At 47.0% G+C, this 23,834-nt stretch overlaps 4 protein-coding genes across 5 annotated transcripts in view; 3 read left to right on the top strand and 1 right to left on the bottom strand.

Moving 5' to 3' along the window:
- The first annotated feature begins 30 nt into the window (after window positions 1-30).
- The window catches only part of LOC117579702 (protein KIAA0100), a 26,469-nt gene continuing 2,665 nt past the window's right edge, over window positions 31-23,834 (top strand). The window contains exons 1-11 of one of the 2 annotated variants that reach the window (XR_004573510.1): window positions 31-190; window positions 260-386; window positions 453-986; window positions 1,052-1,330; window positions 1,397-1,540; window positions 1,609-3,695; window positions 3,760-4,240; window positions 4,307-5,345; window positions 5,399-7,506; window positions 7,585-7,738; window positions 18,392-18,396. Coding sequence is in view for 1 of the 2 variants with exons in the window: in XM_034265693.1 (XP_034121584.1) it covers window positions 138-190; window positions 260-386; window positions 453-986; window positions 1,052-1,330; window positions 1,397-1,540; window positions 1,609-3,695; window positions 3,760-4,240; window positions 4,307-5,345; window positions 5,399-7,506; window positions 7,585-7,647 (6,915 nt within the window). In the remaining variant the exon portion in view is untranslated. Of the gene's footprint in view, window positions 191-259; window positions 387-452; window positions 987-1,051; window positions 1,331-1,396; window positions 1,541-1,608; window positions 3,696-3,759; window positions 4,241-4,306; window positions 5,346-5,398; window positions 7,507-7,584; window positions 7,874-18,391; window positions 18,397-23,834 lie in introns of those variants that run through there. The other variant, XM_034265693.1, reaches the window with a different exon arrangement.
- Window positions 12,085-23,834, bottom strand: part of LOC117579704 (trafficking protein particle complex subunit 11) — a 17,905-nt gene continuing 6,155 nt past the window's right edge. The window contains exons 7-10 of the mRNA XM_034265694.1: window positions 13,399-13,913; window positions 12,555-13,325; window positions 12,299-12,493; window positions 12,085-12,219 (exon numbers count right to left, since the gene is read on the bottom strand). Coding sequence (XP_034121585.1) covers window positions 12,190-12,219; window positions 12,299-12,493; window positions 12,555-13,325; window positions 13,399-13,913 — 1,511 coding nt within the window. The 3' untranslated portion in view covers window positions 12,085-12,189. The remainder of the gene's footprint in view (window positions 12,220-12,298; window positions 12,494-12,554; window positions 13,326-13,398; window positions 13,914-23,834) is intronic.
- Window positions 16,541-17,365, top strand: LOC117579706 (trypsin alpha). The gene has a single exon (XM_034265699.1). The coding sequence runs from the start codon at window positions 16,577-16,579 to the stop codon at window positions 17,363-17,365; it is 789 nt and encodes a 262-aa protein (XP_034121590.1). The 5' UTR covers window positions 16,541-16,576.
- Window positions 21,608-22,546, top strand: LOC117579707 (trypsin alpha-3). The gene has a single exon (XM_034265700.1). It carries the CDS (start codon window positions 21,700-21,702, stop codon window positions 22,483-22,485), a length of 786 nt encoding a protein of 261 aa, XP_034121591.1. The 5' UTR covers window positions 21,608-21,699; the 3' UTR covers window positions 22,486-22,546.

Here is a 23,834-nt window from a genome sequence, read left to right as displayed (position 1 = left end):
GATACCATCGATAGTGTTATCTCTTACCGACCAGCTGTATCATGTTTGATAAATAAATAAATTTGATAAATAAATCTATAACTGGACTACTCCACTTCAAAATTATATTGTGGCACTATGGTTGTTGAGCCATAAGCATGATGTTTCGTCTGCTAATATTCTGCTTTTTAATTTTTGTACTGGTCTATTGGTAAGTGAAACGTCGCGCCACCAGCCCTGACCGACCCGACCCATTTTTACACACTTTTCTGTTGATTAGGATATTGCCAGCGGGCATTAGCTGGTATTTGGTTAAGCGATTTCGGGTCAGAGTACGAATCGGGCGCATTACGTTTCCCTACTTGTCACTCAAGAATGTTAACATCCAGAAGAGTGGATTCGGTGTGGTAAGTCGATTTCGATCAATGATTCACACCTCCATACATTTGTAGTATTAATGATACCGTCTTTAGCAAATCGAGGAGGTATGTCTTCGCAGCAGTTTCTTCACAACCGAGGTGACCAAGCTCCTGTCCATCTACATCCGTGACATACGCATCAACAAGGACATACCGAGACGCCACTATGAGGGCAGCGTTGATTTCGTTGAGACCCTCAAGGCGAATAGGGATAAGGAGGGCGCGGCCAAGGGCGTGCCTGATTTTCGAGAGTCCAAGGTTCCAGCCAGTATCATAACCTTTGCCCAGTTCATGGCCGTGCACATAAACAACATTTCGGTGGTTCTGATGAACAATGATTTTGACCCGGGCTGGTTCATTCATGCCACAGCAAAGGAGCTGCATCTAGATGGCAGCATTGTCCAGAACGCCCGAGTTTTGCTCGTCAATGCGGCTCTGAGCGAAGCGCAAGCCAAAATGCTAAGGCATTGCAGTTCCCGTCGCCAGTCGCTGGAGAATCTCAACAACATTCGGCCGTGTCTGGGCGAGGTGAGCTTTGACGTGACCCTGGATGCTTCACTCTTTGCCCAAGGACCACTATCCATGGATGTAAGTAGACGGTAGACCTTTAGGTATTGCTTAGCTTTCGTCTATATGAGAAATGTCCTCGACAGACGCTGAGTCTGGTCATCAACAATGCCAAATCCGTGATACACGGAGGACTTTATGACTTCCTCAGTGAAGCCAAGGAAAGGACAACACCTGGCCAGCCGTCCAAGCGCCTGCAGGACGCCTTCAAGTCGTCTAAGAGCTCCGCCTACGACAATGACAACTACGAGAAGCTGGCCCCGATTATACCAAAGAACTTTAATTTTAGCATCAAAGCGGCCACCTTTTCGGCAGTCAAAGAGAACTCGCAAAACGATTTCAGCGCCAAACTGCAGTTGTTTCACGTAAGCAGTGCAAAACCCAAAATCATTAGCATTTGAGATTGGCGTTATATTTCTTATTTATTGCAGATTACGGGAAAATTCAACTCGAATGTGAGGGACGCGAAGACATTGCTGCCATCTATGCTGGCCAAGCTGGTGTTCAAGCACTTGGACATTGATACCAAATATGAGAAGCTTCTGTTCGTCGAGCAGTTCACCATAGACTCTGTGGCAAGTACACTGTGGCAATTGAAGAGTGTACAAAATCTGTAAATTAACCATCTCTGTTTGCTTTTTAGCTGGAGGAAGATATCCTCAATCTGTATGTGAAGCTAAAGACATTCCAAATTATCTACAACCACAGCGAGATCTATGACTTTGTGAACAACAATTTCCTTGCCCGCCAGCGTTCCAGCAATCAGCAGCAGGTGCATCCCCTGCAGCTAATGCACAAGCAAAAGTCCCTTCCCCATCATCTGTACCTGGACAAGGCAGCGGAAAGTTGCCTGAGAGAGAAGCAGCGCCGCGAGGGCGAGAGCAGTGGCGTTCTCGAGTGGATTATGCAGCGAATTGTTGTCAAAGGCTGTGCTGAGCTGTTCAATGTGTCGCTGCTAATGAAGCTGGAGGACGAGCACATAGCCATGAGCGTCAGCCACACGCGGTTCCTGCTGGAACAGATCGAGGAGAAGCGCAGCTCCTTCTATGGCAATAAGTTTCTGAATTTGCTCCTGAACCAACGTCAATGGAGCATGGAGCTGATGGTGGAGACGCTGTGGTCCAATCTGGGCAACTCAATTAACGACACGAACAACTTGAAGAAGACCCACTCGCCGGGTTCCCCGTTCTTTCTGGGCGTGAGCCTCGTCAAGCTTTGTTCGTATGCAAACACCACCAAACTGGACATTTCGGTTCACACCTTTCGCACGGAGTACAGCATGCAGCTGGCGGAGTTTGTGGTCAAATCTGTGGAATGCCTGCGCCAGTACAGGGGAATGGAGCCAGGGAAATCCCCCGAACAGCAGCCCCAGGGAATTCGTGAGAATTTGTCTCATTCCGAGCCATCATCTACCTCGTTGCGAGTCTCTGTCAAGATCAAGGACATTACCGCCTATTTTGTGAACCATCACAATGTATACGTGCTTGTCAGTTTCTCGGAAATCAACCTGACGCGGTCGCAACTCTTCACCACGCTGAAACTGGAGGAATTCCAGATGGCCATAATGCGCTCCATGACCGCTTCTTCGTTGTGCCTCACAGACTTCTCGGATGTATTTGCCACCTGCAAGATGATCCGTCTGGAGCATGAACAAGTAGCCGGCACGCTGGGCAATCTGTCCATTTATATACCAGGCAACACTGAGGCCATGTGGAACTCGAATCTGCACATGCACTTGCTCACCTTGGTGCGGGACATGAAGGATCTAAAGGCGGAACTAGCCTTGCCAGCGACTGCCTCACAGACTCCGCCGACTTCGCAGTTACCTCAGGGCGGACTTGTGATTGAGTTATCCGCAGAGCGTAGCACTATCTTCGAGCTGAAGCTGTCTGAGCGTCATTCGGTGCAGTTCTTTGTGGAGGGTCTCTTCTTCAGCCACAAGGAGCGGCACATCATCTATGCGGAGAATGTTTTTGTCAAGATCGACGATCAGCACATCTTCACGGTGAAGGAACTGGACATGCAGTCGTTGCCTCGCGTAGAAGCCTTAACTCACGAGCGTCTCAACTTTCCTGGCTTTCAGCTGGCCTCTAACAGGGTGTGGGTCACGACCATTGGCTCGTTTAAGGCCATATTTCCGTATGACCACGACTTTTACAATGCCATCAACAGCGAGTGCGTGTCCCATTTCAAGTGGCTCAAACTGGTGCATAACTACAAGAAAAAACCCTTCACCGTGGACTCACCGCTGCCGAGTGATTTGGTGATCAAGATCAAAGAGTTCTTGCTGGAGATCAGCGACGATCCGTTCGAGGTGAAGCTGCGCGACAACTACGTCCTGTTGGTCGACGAGTACCTGGAGAGCCTCAAGCGCAAGTCGCTGTTCGATAAAAAGATTGCCGAGCTATGCTCTGAGAGGCTGCTCGTTCCCGCTGGCACCATCGAAAGCCTCTATGCGAACCTGGTAAAAAAGAACTCTGAAATTTATATCCAGCGCTCGAAGAAGATCCGGGAGAGTGGTCCCGTGCGCACCCGCCTGCTGGCCTGGATAATGACAGACGTGGAGATCATGGCCATGGCAGACACCTCCATACATGGCTACGACAATGTAACACGCACCATGCGCGAAATCGACCACGAGAGCCCCTGGCCAGAGGAGGGACTGGAGTTCAGCACGCTCTGGTGTCGTGGCGTTAACATAAGCTGCTCAGAATGGAAGTTCATGCTGAGGTAAGAGTCAATCAAATCTTTCCATTCATATTTCTTCTGATATTCATCTTCTTCTGACTCGCAGGGACTTTCCGCAGCCAATGTTCTACGTCAAGAGCATGCGTCTCTACGGAAATTTGTGTGGAGCCGAGCAAATGGGTTCGAAGCGGGCCAAACGCGATGTCCATATTGAGGTGGGAGATCCCTTTGGGACGAATGTGATTCAACGCAGCATGCCCTCGCTGAAGTTCTATCACGACTTTGACTGCGAGCTGGAGAGCTGCAGCTATGCCTTCGGGGCCTGCTGGGAGCCCGTGATGGCGCAGTGCAATCTGAGCTTTGAGAAGATCTCGGCTCCCTCGAAGGACCCCTCTCCACCGTTGCCGTTCTGGGATAAGTTGCGCCTTCTGCTGCACGGTCGCTTGACTTTGATTGCCAAGCAATTTACCATTCTGCTGCATGCCTCGCTAGATCCCTACAACACAACGGAGGAAATGGAGCTGACTTGGAACAATTGTGGCATAGTCTTGACGAATGCAAAGATTATGTTCAAGGGAGAACTGAATGTGAGTGGCTACTACTGACTAGTTTCTCTCTAGTTTCTCTAGTTTCAAATGCCAATATTATTACAGGTCACGGTACGAACAGCCTCCCGTTATGACGATTGCCGCCTGCTTCATTTCCCCAACCTAAAGCTGACGGTGAAGCTGAACTGGGTCTGCCTGGCCAATCCGAATGACCACCATGCTGTGATGCCCTGTGCCCCGGACAAGTTGCCCGAGTACTCGAGCAACCAGGTGCACGATTCGTTCCGTGCCTTTCGATCGCTGAATCTAAACATCTGGATATCGTTTGAGACCAAGCCAAAGGCCGGCGATGATGTGGAGATCGATATTCCGAGTCTGGTGCTTTACGGCAGCACCCTGCGTTGGTTCGAGAGCCTCCAGCTAATTCTTTCCGGCGTGACACGGCCCACGCGACGCGGTCCTGTGTTCAACAATGTCAGACCGAAGAAAAAGCCACTGAGTCGCCACTACAAGAAGGCCAATCTGCAGATGTGTCTGCATAAATTTCAGGTGCTCTACTGGATGTCCCATGCCCTGCACAAGGGCTTCCAGTTGAACGGCAGACGGGTCTCATTCAGCTCCGAATACTGCCTGACACTGAACCCCATTGACGATGGTCTGATCCACAGACCGCGTGCGGACTGGTCCACGGTCTACATGAATTGCGAACTGAACGATGCGGAGATCTGGCTGAAGAGCATTGTAACCGAGAAGATGGACAGCAGCTCAGAGAACCTGGCCACTGCTGCGGACGCCTTCAAAATAGTTCGCTTCTACTTCCTGAGCGTGGCGAAGGTGTCGTATGGACGCGAGGCCCTGATGCCCATCACGGCTACCACTTCGGATGAAGATGTGAAGGCAAAGTCTACGACACCCACCCACAAGCTGGTTGTGTACGACCTAAAGGGCGCTTGGACCAAGAGTAATCGGGACGTGGCCTTTGCACTGTTCGACTCCTTCATGAAGTCGCAGAAGCTGAAGAACAATCTCTCTACCGAAGCGGTAAAGAGCTACCGAAAGGAGGGCGGAAACTCGGCCATGATGAAGCACAAACGAAGCGACAGCACTATCACGCTGTCCAACACGAGCGCCGAGGTACTGCCAAGTGAGTAGTAGTTCGGCTAGATATTGGAGCCCGCTGACCGATCTACATTTCAGTTGCCAATGCAAATACATCGCTGAAGAAGCCACCAGCCCAGATCCATGCCACGGCTATGCTTCAGCAACTTATTGCTGAGGCAGACCACAAGTTCAACGTTTACAGTGACGATCACAGCACGCAGTCCAGGGAACTGCAACTGCAGGGGCTGCAGGCGTGCGCCTCGCAGGACGTGATACACGAGAACTGGTCAATTAGCTTGGTCAACTCCCAGGTGCTGCTGAAGGGCTGCGAGACCTCAGGCTATGTGATCATCAGCGCCGCCAAGGCGGAGATACTGCAGCGAGAGCATCGGCCTGTCTGGCGGGATCGATCGCTGATCTCTAAGACCACGTGGAAGGGCCTGCTGGAGTGCATGCAGTACTATGCGACAGTCAGTGCGGGAGACAACAACTCCCTGCTAGAAAAGGAGATTATGTGGCTGACGGTGGACAACATACAGGACAAGGACGAAACCGTGATCAACAATTTGCCGGAGGATATCTCCCATTTGGTGGGCAGCGGTCGTAGCGTGGGCGGAGTGGTCTCCGAAACAGTCGGTGCCTTCCTGAGCGACAATTCAGGCGAGGCTCAGCCCGTGCAGCTGCAAAGGATCGTGTCCAAGTGCAAATGCGAGTTCTTCTACGTGAGCTATGGAGATGCCATCGACCCCAACAGCATCACAGAGGTGCCGCCGCCACCATCGGAGGAGCTGTTGTCGCCCTGGGAGAAACAGGACGATCCTGTGGACGCGTTTACTTTGATGCATCACGACCTGGATGTCTGCACCAACTCGCTGCAGTATGCCATGATCCTGGATATTGTCAACAATCTGCTGTTGTACGTGGAGCCGCAGCGCAAGCAGGCAGCCGAAAAGCTGACCAGAATGCGCTTCCAGCTGCAGCTGCACTCCACGGAGGACCAGAAGCGGCCCATTCAGCAAAAGCAGACGGTGATCAGGAGTTTGCTGATGAAGATCCGCTCGCTGGAGAAGGACATACACATGATCAGCAAGGAGCGCATCGAGGAGGGTGACACCCTGGAGCTCCGACTGGACTTTGACCGCGTCCAGCAGCAGATACGCGAGAGCAAAGAGGAGCTCAACACGTACAGTGAGGACCTCGACATGATGCTGCTGTGCTACAAGGAGACGCAGCTATCGCAGCTCAGCAAGATCTCGAATGTGCGGGCCGACGAGTCCGTGACCATGGTGCGCGCCAACGAAATCTGCTTCAAGCGCGCCCAGTGGCGGCTCACAGAGACCGATGGTCAGATTGGCATAGCCGATCTGGTGCTGAGTGCATTTCTCTACACGAAGAAGTCGAAGAGCGACGATTCGGTGGAGCACCTGCTCGAGCTTGGAAACATACGCATGGAGAACCTCTTGCCCCGTGAGATTTATCGGGATGTTTTGCTGGCTACTGAAATACAGAAGGACATGCCCGTAGACACCCACAAGCGGGTGCTACGAATCTTCTGCCGGGAGAAGGCTCCCGTCGGCGGCATCTCTGTGAAGGAGCACTTTGAGATTAACGTGGCGCCGATTACCATAGCCATCACTAAGAAGTTCTACAGCACGATGCTGAAGTTCTGCTTCCCAGATCGCGATGCGTCCGAAACGGAGGTCATCGATGAACTAGACGACAACGCCTCCACAAGTTCGGCATCCACAACGAATTTACAAACAAAGTCTTCGTCGTCGTCTGCGTCCTCGAAGCGCTCGGGAAAGAGCAAGAAGAGCGTCAAGGATTCCGAGTTCTATGTGAAAATAGAGAAGGACGACGTGGAGAAGATGAAGGAGCGCGCCGAGAAGAACAAACTCTTCATCTACATCAAGATACCTGAGGTGCCGGTCCGTGTCAGCTACAAGGGAAATAAAGAGAAGAATCTGGAGGACATCACAGACTATTCCCTGGTGATACCCACTCTCGAGTACCATAATGTGACCTGGACCTGGCTGGACCTCTTGCTGGCGATGAAGTCAGTCAGCAGACGTGTGATCTTTTCGCAGGCCATCAAACAGAAGCTGCACATCCACCAACGTCAGCCGATTCTATCGGCCGGCGAGCGGGCCACCCCGCAGGAGGCCGAGGACAAGGCTAAAATGCTATTTGGCAATCGCCTGCTGGTAAGTCCATATATTCCTCCTTGTCAAATAAAGAACGATCCAATGATTTATCTTCTCTATCCATTTCCTTCTATACAGAACGAGAGCCGAAATCAAAAGAAGAGCGGCGGCGTCTTTAAATTTTCATCAAGCGGAAAGTAATGCCAAGGAATTTGACACCCGGTGTAGTTCCTATATCGTTGGAATATAGTTGAAATTTATTGTAATGTACGTTCAAAGGATGTACTGAAAAATCAATCCAACCATAGAACAAGAATGTCGAGTGCGTCTTGGCCCATTAACAGATTAAAATATACATTATACATTACAGTCACGCTCTCAGACATACACAGACACTCAAGTATTATGCTATGTAAATCTATGAATATTTGTGCCTATTTATGTGTTTGCTGGGTAGCCATTTAAACCATCGTCCTCTGAAAAACCCTAAAATCTTTGACTTTCTTTTGAATATCTGGATATCTGGAATGGTTTCCACAAAATCGTAAGCCCCTCACTTCATTAAAAACCTAAAACGTTCTTACGCGTCACAACTTTTACCTTAGCGCACCTTAGCGGTTGTTTGTCAAATTTTACATTTTTTCCTCATCTGTCATCTACATCTACAACACTTCTCACGCCGGCACGCTCCGTTAGCTCGCACCCCCTTCCGTAAACCCACACACTGCAAACTCACGGCAGAGGCAGAGGCAGCGCCCCCACACAAAAAAAAAAGGAGAAGGGACGTGTGAGACGCTTCTTACGCGTCACAACTTTTATAACCGGGACTCAGGACTAAATCTGCACCTTAGCAGTGTTTTGTCAAATTTTAAATTTTTTCTTCATCTGTCATCTACATCTACAACACTCCTCACACCAACACGCTCGCCTCCCTTCCCTAGACCCACATACTGCAGACTCGCGGAAGAGGCAGAGGCAGCGCCCTCACACAAAAAAAAACAAATATAAGCTGCGGGACGGGGTGGGTTAAAAGTCGGAAGAGTCAGCGCCAGGGGGAGGGCAGAGGCAGGGACCGAGTGAAGCAGAAGCAGAGTGTGAATGAGAGAATGTAAAAAGAGCAACAAAAGCTGCGGGACAGGGTGGGTTTAGCCACTGGAAATTAATTTCTCCATTGTGGCTATAATAATGATCCCATCGGATCCCAATCTGATCTGATTGATATGGCCATTTCCTACGGAATGTTTTTCTTAGTTTTCTTTTATCTTTGAAATTGTAGATTTGGGAGGTTTTCGCCCTTTTGCGGGGGCGGAAGGGGGCGTGGCTAATTTTTGAAATACACTGCTTTCAGTGTAAGCATATAGCAGTCTGGATGCAATATTTGGTGGCTCTAGCTCTTATAGTCTCTGAGAACTAGCCGACAAACAAGACGGACAGACAGACATGGCTCTATCGACTCGGCTATTGATGCTGATCAAGAATATATATACTTTATGGAGTCGGAAACGTTTCCTTATGTGCGTTACATACAACCGTTATTCGCACAAATACAATGTACCCTATTTACTCTTCAAGTACCTGGTATCTTCCGAAGGAATATTACCGACAAATACAAATCTATGCATATAAAAGAAAGTCGTATTTTGTTCAATACGTATAACTCGAGAACGGCTGGACCGATTGCCATGGTTTTTGATTTGTTGGATTTGTTTCCGTCGCGAGTAACAGAATATATCTTAAAAAGAACCTATGGCCTGTTTGTTGCGGCCTTAAAGCCAAAACTTTATTTTTTTCTGAAGACATCATGTGTGTATTCAGAAATTTGTCTAAAAAGTTCATTTGTTCATTTGTTGTTCATTTGTATTTGTTTAATCATATTTAATATTTGTAAATCACGCGCTATCAAGTTGGTAGATATGTGAACTGCAATGAAGCAATTTGGCGTATATTTTCATTCCCTATTCACGAACGTCATCCCACTGTTTTACATTTGGTGGTGCATCTAGAGAACGGTCAGAGGGTATATTTCACAGCGTCGAATGATGCTCAACGTGCCGAAACACCTCCAGCGACAACACTGACCAGTTTCTTTGCGATTTGTCAAAGCGATCCGAATGTTTCTATTTGTGGTTGTTGCTGGTACATCTTCGAGGGCCAACATAATTTGAATCACTGCGAACTGTTAATGGTATCGTGTGCCCCACATTTCGTGCAGCATGTCAAGAGCTAAATTTGCTTGAAAACGATACTAATTGGGACACGACAATCGCTGAAGCAATTATTTCTGCATCTCAAAGTCAGATACGCACATTATTTGCTATCATTATTTTAACATGCTTCCCATCGAACCCACTTGACCTGTGGAACAAATACAAAGATAACATGTCCGAAGATATTTTACATCGAATTCGCGTCAGCTCAAGAAATTACGATCTTGAGGTGAATGAGGAGATCCATAACCAGACTTTGCTCTTGATCGAAGATATGTGTTACCTCATGTGCGGCAGTTTGTTAGTTATGTTAGGAATGCCAGCGCCAGATCGCGGAATGAATGACGCATTTAATAGAGAATTGGAACGTGAACATGAATATGATCCACATGAACTAATCCAATCAGTTCAAACGAATGTACCTCTGTTGAATCCTAAGCAGAAGGGAGTCTATGATACACTGATTAATGCAATTGATGATGGAAATGGCGGCTTTTTTTTTTTGGATGCCCCCGGTGGAACTGGGAAGACATTCCTCATGTCATTGATTTTGGCCACTTAAAATTGCCATTAAACCTTCAAACTACTGAACAACCGACATGTAACATTTCGAAAAACTCCGCAATGGCCAAAGTTTTAGTAGCATTAAAAATCATTAGCACTAGACCGAACATTAAAAGATCTGCGCAATGATTCGAGATGTTTTGGTGGTGCAATGATTTTATTATCTGGCGATTTCCGACAAACACTACCAGTCATTCCAAGATCTACTGCTGCAGACGAAATAAACGCTTGCCTAAAAGCATCAAATCTGTGGCGATATGTAAAGAAACTTCAACTGTCTGTAAATATGAGAGTTGCATTGTTGAACGATATATCTGCTGATGATTTCTCGAAGCAATTGCTGACTATCGGTAATGGCCGTGTTCCTGTTGATAAATCGAGCGGTTTGATTTCATTTCCTCAAAATTTGTGAAATTTCGTATCATCAAAAGACGAGCTTATCAACAACGTATTCCCGGATATCATTGCTAACCAAAAACATACTAAATGGTTAAGTGAGCTAGCAATTTTGGCCGCTAAAAATACCACCTCAATCTTATAATTCAAAATCAAATCGTAGGTACTCTATATTCATTCAAATCTATCGACTGTGTAACAAACGAAGAAGAAGCCACTAATTATCCAACTGAATTTTTAAACTCCTTGGATGTACCTGGTTCACCACCGCACAATTTAAAACTTAAAGTTGGCTCGGTAGTCATCATGCTTAGAAATTTAAACCAACCAAAACTGTGCAATGGAACGCGTTTGGTGATAAGAAAAGTAACGAGCAATGTGATTCGCTCGTCGATACTTAAAGGAAAATTTAAAGATGAGAAAGTTCTTATTCTAAGGATTTCGATGATCCCAACGGATATACCCTTTGAGTTTAAACGAATTCAATTCCCGATTCGTCTTGCCTTCGCCATGACGATCAACAAATCACAGGGCCAATCCTTGACTATTTGTGGCTTCAATCTAGAAAATGAATGTTTTTCTCATGGTCAATTGTACGTGGCATGCTCACGTGTCGGCAAACCATCCGCTTTATTTCTTCTTGCGCCTGACCAAAAAACAAAGAATGTCATTTACCACAAAGTGCTTGAATGAAAATCCTATTACCATCGCATTGGATCATTGCTACCTATAGAAGATGCACAGCATAAATTCTTGCAATATGGGCAATATGGAAAAACAACTTGACAGGCGTCAAGGGATCAACACAGCTACGAAGAGCGCAATTCTCCAAGATCTACAGCAAATTGTTCATGAACATCATGCATTGGTCAGGCTGTTCAAGATTGCTTTAAAGCGCATGCCAAGTGATTGCAATTCGGTCAAGTCAATTAAATACATTTGCAAATATGTCACGAACATTGGAAACATCCAATACCAACGATGAAATCACGCGCTATCAAGTTGGTACTTTTTTGTTTCTATCTATATAAACATATTATTTTGTATCATTGTTTTACGTTCATCAAAGCCTAAATTAGTTCAGCTAAAAAGTAACACGACATTCATTGACTGTTAGGCGGTGCGAAGTTCGCCGGGTCAGCTAGTATCAATATAAAGATAAAGTCTTGTCGATTATAATGTCTGACCTGTCTACAGCAATCAGATCTGGTGTGCATACTTTTAGGATGTCCAATTTTCAGATACAGCTGCTATTTCCATTCCTGCTTTCATTTCATAGGATATCTAGGAATTGGTTGCGTATTTAACTTAAGCTTTAAATACTTAATATATCTGTCAATGTAATTCATTATTTCATATGTATCAATCAAGCACTGTTTCCCCCGGCCAACAGAACAATGAGGTAGCTGAAGAAATGTTTATACCTTTTTAGAGCCCCTGTAGAGGCCGACGGTGTAAATGGTCCACTCAATAGAGGATTAGGTGTAGTTTAATTGTATAGATACTCGTAGCAATGATATTTTAAACTTTAAAACTTAAAGCTACCTGCATCGCTCTTCAGCTCATCACTGTGCCCCTACTTGGTGGTCTGTTGCTTTAGTGGCGGCTGTGGGGAGATTGGTGGAGAGACGGGCAAGCATTAGAACAGAAGAAGACCAGCCATCGAGCAGGCTATGAAAACTTACCAGAACAAAGACACGCTTGGGGAGCGCCCGCAGCACCAGTTCGTCGAGCAAGGCATTGTGAATGTCGTTCTTCTGAGGATCCGCCTTGCTGTTGTACTCCAGGCTGAGGACGGGCAGCTCTTGCCATCCCACCTGAAGGGGATACAGATTGTAGACCAGCTCCTTCTCATCATAGGCCATTATGGAGATGTCCAGCTGGGAAAGATACTCAAACAATCTAGGATCAATTCAAACATTTTCTGTAGATGTTCCTCACCTGCTTGTGACCGGAACAAATAAAGTTGTCCGCCTTGCTGATGCTCAGCGTGGCGATGAGGTGGAGCACATGAGTCGTGGGATTCTTAATCACCACCTTGAAGGCCATTGGCATTTTCACGAACATCTTCTCTTCGATGGTGCAGTGGATGTTCAGCGGCGGCTCTGCTATGTCGAGACCACTGATAATGAACTTGGACTCGTTCTCCTCCTTGGCATTGGCTCTGCGCCATCGTATACAAAATACACCGAAAACAGGGGCTGGTGACGGGTTCTCCTCCAGTGTATAGATGCCCTTGATAAAGCCCCTGCAATGGCCAGTTCCCTGCACCGCTTCCAGCGCTTTGTTGTAAACAACGCGAGTGGTCCTGACACCCTCCATTGTAGGGTCTGTAGGCGCGCCATCCTCGGCAAACTTCGCGTCTTCCGAATGCAAGGAGCTGCTCATTACGGCCGAGTTGCTATTGATGATGGTCATGGTTGTGGAAATCTTAGCCACCAGGCTCTTGCTCATGTAGGCGCTGATGCCGGCAGGCGGCGTAGGTGCAGAGTTTTCCTCGCTGTGGCTCTTCGGAGGACGCCTAGTGAACTTGCTGGATGACAGATTGCCCTCCAACTTGCCACGCTGATCCAGGTCCCGGGAAGTCGTCCAGTCCTGCGCTTTGGAGTTCGTGCGGAGCACTATCACACTCTCTAGCTGGTCCCCGGCGTTGTACTTGCTGGTATACTTCTTCCGCTTAAAGCTGTAGTTTGATTGCACTAGGTTGTGATCCTGCATGGAGAGTACAAGTGAGTGAAAGAACATCAACTAGAGACGGCTTTTATCTAGCCAAGGATGTACTTACACATATAAAGAAGCTATCCAGTATCTCGATATCATCGACGGCCAGCACCTGCGTGTTGGCCCGCAGCAGAAAGTTTTCTCCGCGATAGACCTGGTTCAGTGGCTTTCGGTTGAGTGTGTAAAAGCGGGCACAGAACTTGAAGTCGCTGTAGCATCTCACAGTCACCGTATCGATGCGCGACTTTCGCAGCCGCGTCTCGTCCAGATACTCGATCTGTACCGGGGATATGGCCGCCAGGCTGAGCGCTATGCTCTTGACATCGTGATCGGGTGTCGACTCTGAGCTGTTGGGCGCCGTGCTGGGTCTGGCTCCAGCCGCCCCACTGCTCCCTTCCCCAGCATTGTCCACATCCAACGTATAGCTTAGCCTTTGCTGCAGCTTGATCTCCGTCTCCGCCATGCTGAAAATGTAGTACGTGGCAGTGTTGCTGCTCTGACTGGACAGCTCTCCCACATCTATTTGGATTTGGGTGTGCAGCTTCTGACGACCCGGAGAGATATCCGTGGTGAGGAATACTAAGAATAAAATAGCAATAAATATATGTATTCTAATAGTGTTCCCTAAGTAACATACAGAGTACCGAACAGTACGGATCACGCAGCATTAAAAGCTTTAATTTATATAGCGTTGCTCAATGCAATGTCCACTGTAGCACAGACTGTACTGTACCAAGCTTTCGTATTTTTAAATCGCGCACCTAATTATTATTATTTAAACATTTTAATGTTTTTTAACTTATTCAAATTTAAACGACGAGGAACGTTGTGACTTTTTATACCCGTTTCTCAACCAGTATGAACATATATACATATGTATATGTATGTTAACCTCGACCTCCTCCGCCAGAGCCACACACTGCACGAGGAATAGTGTGCAAGCGAGAGAGAGTGAGCAGAAATTGGAAGGATGATAAAAGGGGTGTTAGCCACTGCAAATGAATTTCTTTATTCTGGCTATAATAATGATCCAATCTGATCCTTCTTCAGCCATAAACATTCTCTACCGAACTTCGTTTTTTGTTCTCTCGTATCTTCAAATTTTAAATATCAGAGATTCATAGGTTTCTGAATAAACCGATTTTTATACCCGGTACTCGAAGAGTAAAGAGGGTATATTGTATTTGTGCGAATAACGGTTGTATGTAACGCACAGAAGGAAGCGTTTCCGACCCCATAAAGTATATATATTCTTGATCAGCATCAATAGCCGAGTCGATAGAGCCATGTCTGTCTGCCGGTCTGTCCGTCTTGTTTGTCAGCTAGTTCTCAGAGACTATAAGAGCTAGAGCCACCAAATTTTGGCTCCGGACTGCTGTATGCTCACACTGAAACCAGTGTATTTCAAAAATGAGCCACGCCCCCTTCCGCCCCCGAAAAAGGGCGAAAACCCCTCAAATCTACAGTTTTGAAGATACAAGAAAACTAAAAACGCCATTCCGTAGGAAATGGCCATATCTATCAGATCAGATTGGGATCCGATCGGATCATTATTATAGCCACAATGGAGAAATTAATTTCCAGTGGCTAAACCCACCCTTGCCCGCAGCTTTTGTTGCTCTTTTTACATTCTCTCATTCACACTCTGCTTCTGCTTCACTCGGTCCCTGCCTCTGCCCTCCACCTGGCGCTGACTCTTCCGACTTTTAACCCACCCCGTCCCGCAGGTTATATTTGTTTTTTTTTGTGTGAGGGCGCTGCCTCTGCCTCTTCCGCGAGTCTGCAGTATGTGGGTCTAGGGAAGGGCGGCGACCGTGTTGGTGTGAGAAGTGTTGTAGATGTAGATGACAGATGAAGAACAAAGATGCACTATTCCCAATGCCCAGTTTTGGTGGCTGTTTACGCCAAATTAGCGCAAAGGGCTTATGGCCGGGAGCAATTAGTATTTTGTATAAGTAAAATGAATTTGTAGTATTAAGCTATTGACAGAAGCTTGTTGCTATAGAACATTCATGTGATATGTGAATACGATAGAGAAAGAGGAAGAACATGCATTTAATAGGTGAATATCGAAATTGAAAAGAAGAAGAGATTAAATTGATATGAATTTGAACAGCAGCACTTGGCTTTTTATTTCGAGATTTTGATTCTGAACTGGTTGCGAGGAGTTGCGGAAACAGTGGCCAAAAGCTAATTTTTAAAAGTTAAAACCAAGACTAGGTTTTTAACGCTCTGTATTAGAAAAAGAGTGACCATCAAAGTTGCGTATAAGAAATTTTCATAGATGGCGCCACTTTCGAAAAATCTTCTGTGAAACCTAGCACAGAATGTGCAGGGAAAAAGTACCAATTTTATTGCTGTTTTAAATATCTCATAAATTGGAAAATACGATTAACTGATCCAATATTTTTGATGCATTTTGTTTAGTAGGCTTTTTACTTTGTGTTCTGTAATGTGAACGATATCTAGTGGTTGGCGATGTCTTCTACATCTAGATGTAGTCCTGAGTGCCGGGTATAAAAGTTGTGACGCGTAAGAAGCGTCTCACACGTCCCTTCTCGTTTTTTTTTGTATTAATATAAAAAAAACATATTTAATTAATTCTACATATTTCTGTATTTCGTTAAGCTGCTCAGCGTCCTTATACATGGCTTTCGAACACTTTAGAGTTATGTTAGTTCAAATGTACTTTCATTTATTGGTAAAGAGTGAGACACTGTGATGTCTTAAAACTATGTATTTATTCCTTAACTCCCGTCTGGAATCGATAAATTTGTTTAGCTGATTTGAGCACTGAGTAAAAACCATTCTTTAAACCTGATCATAGTTCTGAACTGAAATGAACTGTACACCTACTCGTATACATATATCAAACTGAACTGACTCTAAACATTAATTTACTATTTCGCTTACTAGCTTAGCAGTACTCTTATATGTATTACTCTTATATTACAGACGGGCGCCACTTTAATGCCGTAGCGTTCACTTGTGAAGCAAACAAAAATCAAGAGATGACGGCGACGCATCGACGACGGTTCACTTCCTACTCGACCGACGTTCATTGTTGTGTGCAAACAGGTGTTTTTTGTAAGGTGGGTACGGGGCTGCTGGGTGCTGTTAGTGACTGTTGGGGAAGGTCAGTGCGGCTCCGCTCTATAAATAATTGTAGAGTGGTGCTGGGTGCCCCAGTCGAGTGCAGTTCACATTACAAGCAACACGGAAAGACAAACAGATAAATCGAGATGCGTGCTGATTTCCCGCTTCTGATTCTGCTGGTCTGCGGCACGGGTGTGACGGGAGAACACTTGTTCGAGGCGATCGACCTGCAGCGGAGTCCACGAGTTGTAGGCGGCCACCGCAGCAAGGTGCGGAACCAGCCGCACATGGTGAACATTCGAAGAAATGGAAAATTTGAGTGCGGCGGCTCCCTGGTGACCCCGCACTGTGTGTTGACAGCCGCCCACTGCCTTGTGGACGGGCAGCCGGAGGAGTATGTGGTGCGCGGAGGCGTCACGTTTCTCAGCGACATGAGACATGCGCGCCACGTGAAGCATATCCTGCTGCCCTCGGCCTACAGCCACTTCACCCTGAACCACGATGTGGCGCTGCTGCAGCTTCAGCAGCCCCTCAAGGAGCCGATCGCCAGGCCCATCCGCCTGGCCATCAGGTCGCCACGGATCGGCTCGTTTGTCCGGGTCTCCGGCTGGGGCCTGACGGACGAAGATTCCACGCAACTTCCGAATCAGCTGCACAGCGTCCACGTGCGCGTTATGCCGCGACAGGAGTGCCAACAGCTGTACGGCAGGTACCGGAACATCACTGAGAGCATGTACTGTGCTTCGGTGCCGGGCCATAAAGATGCCTGCTCCGCCGACTCCGGCGGACCTGTGGTCAATGCCAATGGCCATCTGGTGGGTGTTGTCTCCTGGGGCAAGGCGAACCGCTGTGCCCATGTGGACAGTCCCGGGGTGTACTCCGATGTGAGCTTCTTATCCGGCTGGATCACGGATACCATGCGGCGATTCTGCTAGGGTAGACAGGGTAGAAATAGCGACCCTGAATGAGCTGTCACATCGACGTCACGTTTCTTCAAACACCATATCAAGAACAAGAACTATTGATACTCTCCATCCCATTGGGGGGGCAGTATTTGTACAGGTGTCGTGCCGCAGCTTGTTTTCGGCGAAATGCGAAGAGATAAAAGCCGGGGCAAGGTCACCGCCAGAGCAGTTCACATCGAGATGCGTTGCCGTTGGGAGTACCTGATCGTGGCTGTGCTGCTGCTGGCTGTGCTCGCCGAGATGAGCCAGGCGGCCCAGGCCAACCAGTCAAGGAGAAGATTGAGAAACGGAAACGTCCGCAGACTGGCGGCGAACAGGAGTCAAGCTGTGGCCAAGACAAGAGCAGCAGTGAAAAAGGGCACCTCTGTGGCAAAGAAGGGCACCTCTGTGGCAAAGAAGGGCACCTCTGTGGCAAAGAAGGGCACCTCTGTGGCAAAGAAGGGCACCTCTGTGGCAAGGAAGAGCGCCCCGAGAAAGTCAATAGCGAAAGCGACACCCGCCAAGATCCAGTCGAAGATTGTCGGTGGCACCACGACGACCATCAGCACAGCGCCGTATCTAGTGCAGGTGCGTCGCGGAACTGGCCTGTGCGGCGGCTCTTTGGTGTCCACTCTTTGGGTACTTTGCGCCGGACACTGTGTGAAGGGATACAGTGCCTCGCAGTTCCTGGTGCGTGCAGGAACCACCACTCTAGACGGCAGTGATGGCGTGGTGCGGACCGTGGTCTTTACGGCCGTGGCACCCCGTTTCACGTCCACGAAGATGAACATGGATGCCTCATTGCTGAAACTGAACGAAACCATGACGGGCACCAACATTGGTACCATATCGATGGGATCTTTCATCCCCAGAGCGGGCTCCAAGGTGCGCATCGCAGGCTGGGGGCTTACCAGTGAGGGCGGCAGCACTTCCCGTACGCTGCGGGCTACGCAAATCACAGTGGTGAGGCAGCGTGTCTGCAAGCAGGAATACAGCAGCTTGGCCTCCATCACCAAGTACATGTTCTGCGCCCGCGGCAGGAACAAGGATTCATGCAGCGGCGACTCCGGCGGTGCAGTCACCAGAGGTTCAACGCTGCTGGGCATTGTATCATTTGGCTACGGCTGCGCCCGGTCCGGATACCCCGGCGTGTATACAGCTGTGGCCCGAATCCGAACATGGGCCAACAGCATAATGTCGAACAATTGACATCCTAAATCTTGAGAGTCAGCGAACCGACAACCTACAATAACAAGTCTACAAGATAAGGCTGTTGCCCAACCCATAAATAAATCCAATCCAGTTATAAAGAACACCACACTCCACTCCACTCCCACTTTTTGATACCAAATAGGAATTCAGAGACGGCACACGTCACAGATCACATTACTAATAACAGCCTAGAACCAACAACTGGCTTAAACAAAGGCTTTTCGCCTTGAGTTTGTACAGAAGTCCAACTAAATATAGGTAATATTTTTTTGTAGATAAAGTTGTCAGTTAAAGGTCTAGCGAATTCCAAGCTATAACAGCACGAAGTGAGCGATTCTACATCAATATTTGTTTATGGCAAGTGTGCCGGTACTGTTTGTACACTCGCTTTAGATCTTCTCAAAACCAAAAGATGCCATTTTCTAAGCAGATCAAATCAGATGTTATTCTTCCTGACATACATATATGTACATATAAAATAATCTAATTCAAACGAGAAGAGACGTGTGAGACGCTTCTTACGCGTCACAACTTTTATACCCGCTACCGAATTGTGTACCTTACCGAATTTTTTTCCCATTTTACATTTTTTCTTCATCTGTCATCTCATCTATCACACTTCTCACGCTAACATCCTCCTTTAGCTCGCCCCTCCCCTAGAGCCCCACACTGCAAAGGCACGGCAGAGGCAGAGGCCGCACACTGTTTAAGCAGAGTGTGAATGAGCTAATGTGCAAAAAATATATATAAGGTGCGGGACGGGGTGGGTTTAGCCACTGTAAATTCATTTCTTCATTCTGGGTTTAATAATGATCCAATCTGATCCCAATTACGGATGGTCCCATGGTATCCTATGGCGCTCATAAGGACGGACAGACGGACGGACAGACAGACATGGCTCAAACGACACGGCTATTGATGCTGATCAAGAATATATATACTTTATGGGGTCGGAAACGTTTCCTTCTTCTTACATATAACCGTTATTCCCCACAAATACAATATACCCGAATATTTTTAACAAAGTCTCCGTCTATCTAGAACGCCTCTACAGTGGTGAATGCACTTTTGAAAACTATAAATATTCGTGTATGCTTGCAATATAAATTTTAAGTATCATTTAAGTATGGATCATGTGTTTTAATATAAAATCTAACAAATGTAATTCTTTTTTCGTAACCATTATCAAAATAGGTTAGTCTAACAGGAGTTTTGTCTAAACAATTAAATGGCTTTGCTGGGTTTTCCCTATTTAATTTGAAGTACGCAATATTAAGATACATACAAGGAACTTTTCGTCATTCATTCATAATGCTGGCTCTAATAAATATCCTTTCGTCTACAACTTCACAATTATAGTCATGAATTGTGGATGGAAACTTGTTCGCCTTAACTCAACTCAAGCACACAAACTTGATGTGCATTATGATAGTAGAAGACTTTACGAACATAAGGTTTATATACCACTAAATCCCTAAAGATCCTTTGATTTGGATAGACCGACTGGATAGATAATATCGCCAAGTGCTTGTTTCTGTGTGTATGATNTTTCGCCTTGAGTTTGTACAGAAGTCCAACTAAATATAGGTAATATTTTTTTGTAGATAAAGTTGTCAGTTAAAGGTCTAGCGAATTCCAAGCTATAACAGCACGAAGTGAGCGATTCTACATCAATATTTGTTTATGGCAAGTGTGCCGGTACTGTTTGTACACTCGCTTTAGATCTTCTCAAAACCAAAAGATGCCATTTTCTAAGCAGATCAAATCAGATGTTATTCTTCCTGACATACATATATGTACATATAAAATAATCTAATTCAAACGAGAAGAGACGTGTGAGACGCTTCTTACGCGTCACAACTTTTATACCCGCTACCGAATTGTGTACCTTACCGAATTTTTTTCCCATTTTACATTTTTTCTTCATCTGTCATCTCATCTATCACACTTCTCACGCTAACATCCTCCTTTAGCTCGCCCCTCCCCTAGAGCCCCACACTGCAAAGGCACGGCAGAGGCAGAGGCCGCACACTGTTTAAGCAGAGTGTGAATGAGCTAATGTGCAAAAAATATATATAAGGTGCGGGACGGGGTGGGTTTAGCCACTGTAAATTCATTTCTTCATTCTGGGTTTAATAATGATCCAATCTGATCCCAATTACGGATGGTCCCATGGTATCCTATGGCGCTCATAAGGACGGACAGACGGACGGACAGACAGACATGGCTCAAACGACACGGCTATTGATGCTGATCAAGAATATATATACTTTATGGGGTCGGAAACGTTTCCTTCTTCTTACATATAACCGTTATTCCCCACAAATACAATATACCCGAATATTTTTAACAAAGTCTCCGTCTATCTAGAACGCCTCTACAGTGGTGAATGCACTTTTGAAAACTATAAATATTCGTGTATGCTTGCAATATAAATTTTAAGTATCATTTAAGTATGGATCATGTGTTTTAATATAAAATCTAACAAATGTAATTCTTTTTTCGTAACCATTATCAAAATAGGTTAGTCTAACAGGAGTTTTGTCTAAACAATTAAATGGCTTTGCTGGGTTTTCCCTATTTAATTTGAAGTACGCAATATTAAGATACATACAAGGAACTTTTCGTCATTCATTCATAATGCTGGCTCTAATAAATATCCTTTCGTCTACAACTTCACAATTATAGTCATGAATTGTGGATGGAAACTTGTTCGCCTTAACTCAACTCAAGCACACAAACTTGATGTGCATTATGATAGTAGAAGACTTTACGAACATAAGGTTTATATACCACTAAATCCCTAAAGATCCTTTGATTTGGATAGACCGACTGGATAGATAATATCGCCAAGTGCTTGTTTCTGTGTGTATGATAGTTCTGTTAAGTAATATTTATGGGTCACAAATATTTAGAGTAGCTGAATCGTTCAAATACAGAATATTGTTCTAACTTCCGCGCGCGCACTCTTCCGAACTCTTCCTGCTCGAATCGTAAATTGTTGCTCGAACATTTGTGCAAATGTTGATCCCGCGATTCGTCAGATTTGAATTGGTTGCTGTGATATAAAAGCCAATTTTCCCGCATCGCCAAGTGTTAGTTGGCTATCCGCAATGTTTATCCGCTGCCTGGTTTCCATGATGCTTCAGTTGCTTCCCATCCTTGGAGTCCTAACATTGCAGGGAGTTTCCGCTGGCGGTGCTGACAGTATCCAACCCCGCATTATTGGGGGGCAGGTATCGAGCATCAAGGAAGAAAAGTATCTGGTGCAAGTCACAACGTCCACAGAGATGTGCGGGGGCTCGCTGATTAAACCCAGGTGGGTGATCACGGCGGCCCACTGCGTGTACAGAAAGAACAAGGACGAACTGAAGATTTACGGTGGAGCGTCGAACCAGGCGGGTCCCTATGCCACCATCCGTCTGGTGGACTTTGTGGCCATTCGTCCGGACTTTAGCATGAAGACCCTCCACATGGACGTGGCCGCCCTGCGGCTGCAGTCGGCGATGGTGGGCGCCAACATCGAAACCATTGCACTGGCCTCGCAGCCCGTGCCACCTCGAGCGATAGTGAAGGTGTCCGGCTGGGGCTCCATCAGTGCGACCTCCTCGGACACAACCCTACGAGTGCACAGTGTTCTCCTGCCCGTGTGGTCCAGGTCCTCCTGTTTGGCCGCCTTCAAAGGCATCCATGGTATCACCCGCTCCATGATGTGCGCCTCGAAGCCATATAAGCGCGACTCCTGCGATGGCGACTCCGGCGGTCCGCTGGTCTTCAAGGGCCAACTGGCTGGCATTGTGTCGTTCGGCTACGGCTGCGCCTCGGCTCTGCCCGGCGTCTACACCAGCGTGCCCACAATCCGGGAGTGGTTCCTATACGTCGTGAAGCTGCATTCCTGAGCATTCTTATGCTCACAGTATTCCTTATAGCCAATAAACTTATTTAGCTTTTATCAAACTCCATCGACACTCAATTTACTGGGGAATGCGGTAGCCGAGCGTTGACACCGCATAAAAGCTGCGACTCGATGATCCGAAAATGAAAATGTTCAGACTAGTGGCCTGTTTGGCGCTTTTTGGCCAGCTCCATGGGCTCTCCTTGCCGCATCTGGTCAAAATCTTCGGCGGCAACGAGGCTCCCATCCAGGGGTATCCTTTCCTGGTGAACCTGCGGCGAGACGGTCGCTTCATTTGCGGCGGCTTTCTGGCTACGCCCAGCTGCGTGATCACGGCAGCCCATTGCCTGCAGGGGCGTCACCGCCAGCTCTACGACTTGACTGTGTCCACACAGCAGCAGTGCCTAGGCGATAGGTCGGTGTCCGACGATGTGCGCCACAGCTGGTTCTCCTTGGTTTCGCCCCACTACCGCCCGTCGCACGGTGTAGACTCGGATGTGGCCATGATCAGGCTGAGGCAACCTTTCAACATTCCCATTGAGAGTCTGCCCCAGATTGACTTCAACGCACTGCCACAAAAAGCGAATCTCACAGTCTTAGGCTGGGGTATGACAAGCAATTATGGACACCACTGGAACCAATGTCTACAGGCGGCACACGTGGGGCTGGTTCCGCAGAACGTGTGCCGCGTCGCCATGAGGCACCCCATCACCAGCAACATGCTCTGCGCTATTGGGGAGAAAGACAAGGACGCCTGCCAGGGTGACTCCGGGGGACCCCTCCTACAGTCAGGCCGTGTGAGAGACGTGTGAGACGCTTCTTACGCGTCACAACTTTTATACCCGCTACCGAATTGTGTACCTTACCGAATTTTTTTCCCATTTTACATTTTTTCTTCATCTGTCATCTCATCTATCACACTTCTCACGCTAACATCCTCCTTTAGCTCGCCCCTCCCCTAGAGCCCCACACTGCAAAGGCACGGCAGAGGCAGAGGCCGCACACTGTTTAAGCAGAGTGTGAATGAGCTAATGTGCAAAAAATATATATAAGGTGCGGGACGGGGTGGGTTTAGCCACTGTAAATTCATTTCTTCATTCTGGGTTTAATAATGATCCAATCTGATCCCAATTACGGATGGTCCCATGGTATCCTATGGCGCTCATAAGGACGGACAGACGGACGGACAGACAGACATGGCTCAAACGACACGGCTATTGATGCTGATCAAGAATATATATACTTTATGGGGTCGGAAACGTTTCCTTCTTCTTACATATAACCGTTATTCCCCACAAATACAATATACCCGAATATTTTTAACAAAGTCTCCGTCTATCTAGAACGCCTCTA

Source organism: Drosophila guanche, unplaced genomic scaffold, assembly GCF_900245975.1.
Source record: "Drosophila guanche unplaced genomic scaffold, DGUA_6, whole genome shotgun sequence".
NCBI lineage: Eukaryota > Metazoa > Arthropoda > Insecta > Diptera > Drosophilidae > Drosophila > Drosophila guanche.
Note: the sequence above shows the minus strand (reverse complement) of the source record. Positions and strands in the feature narration are given on the sequence as shown.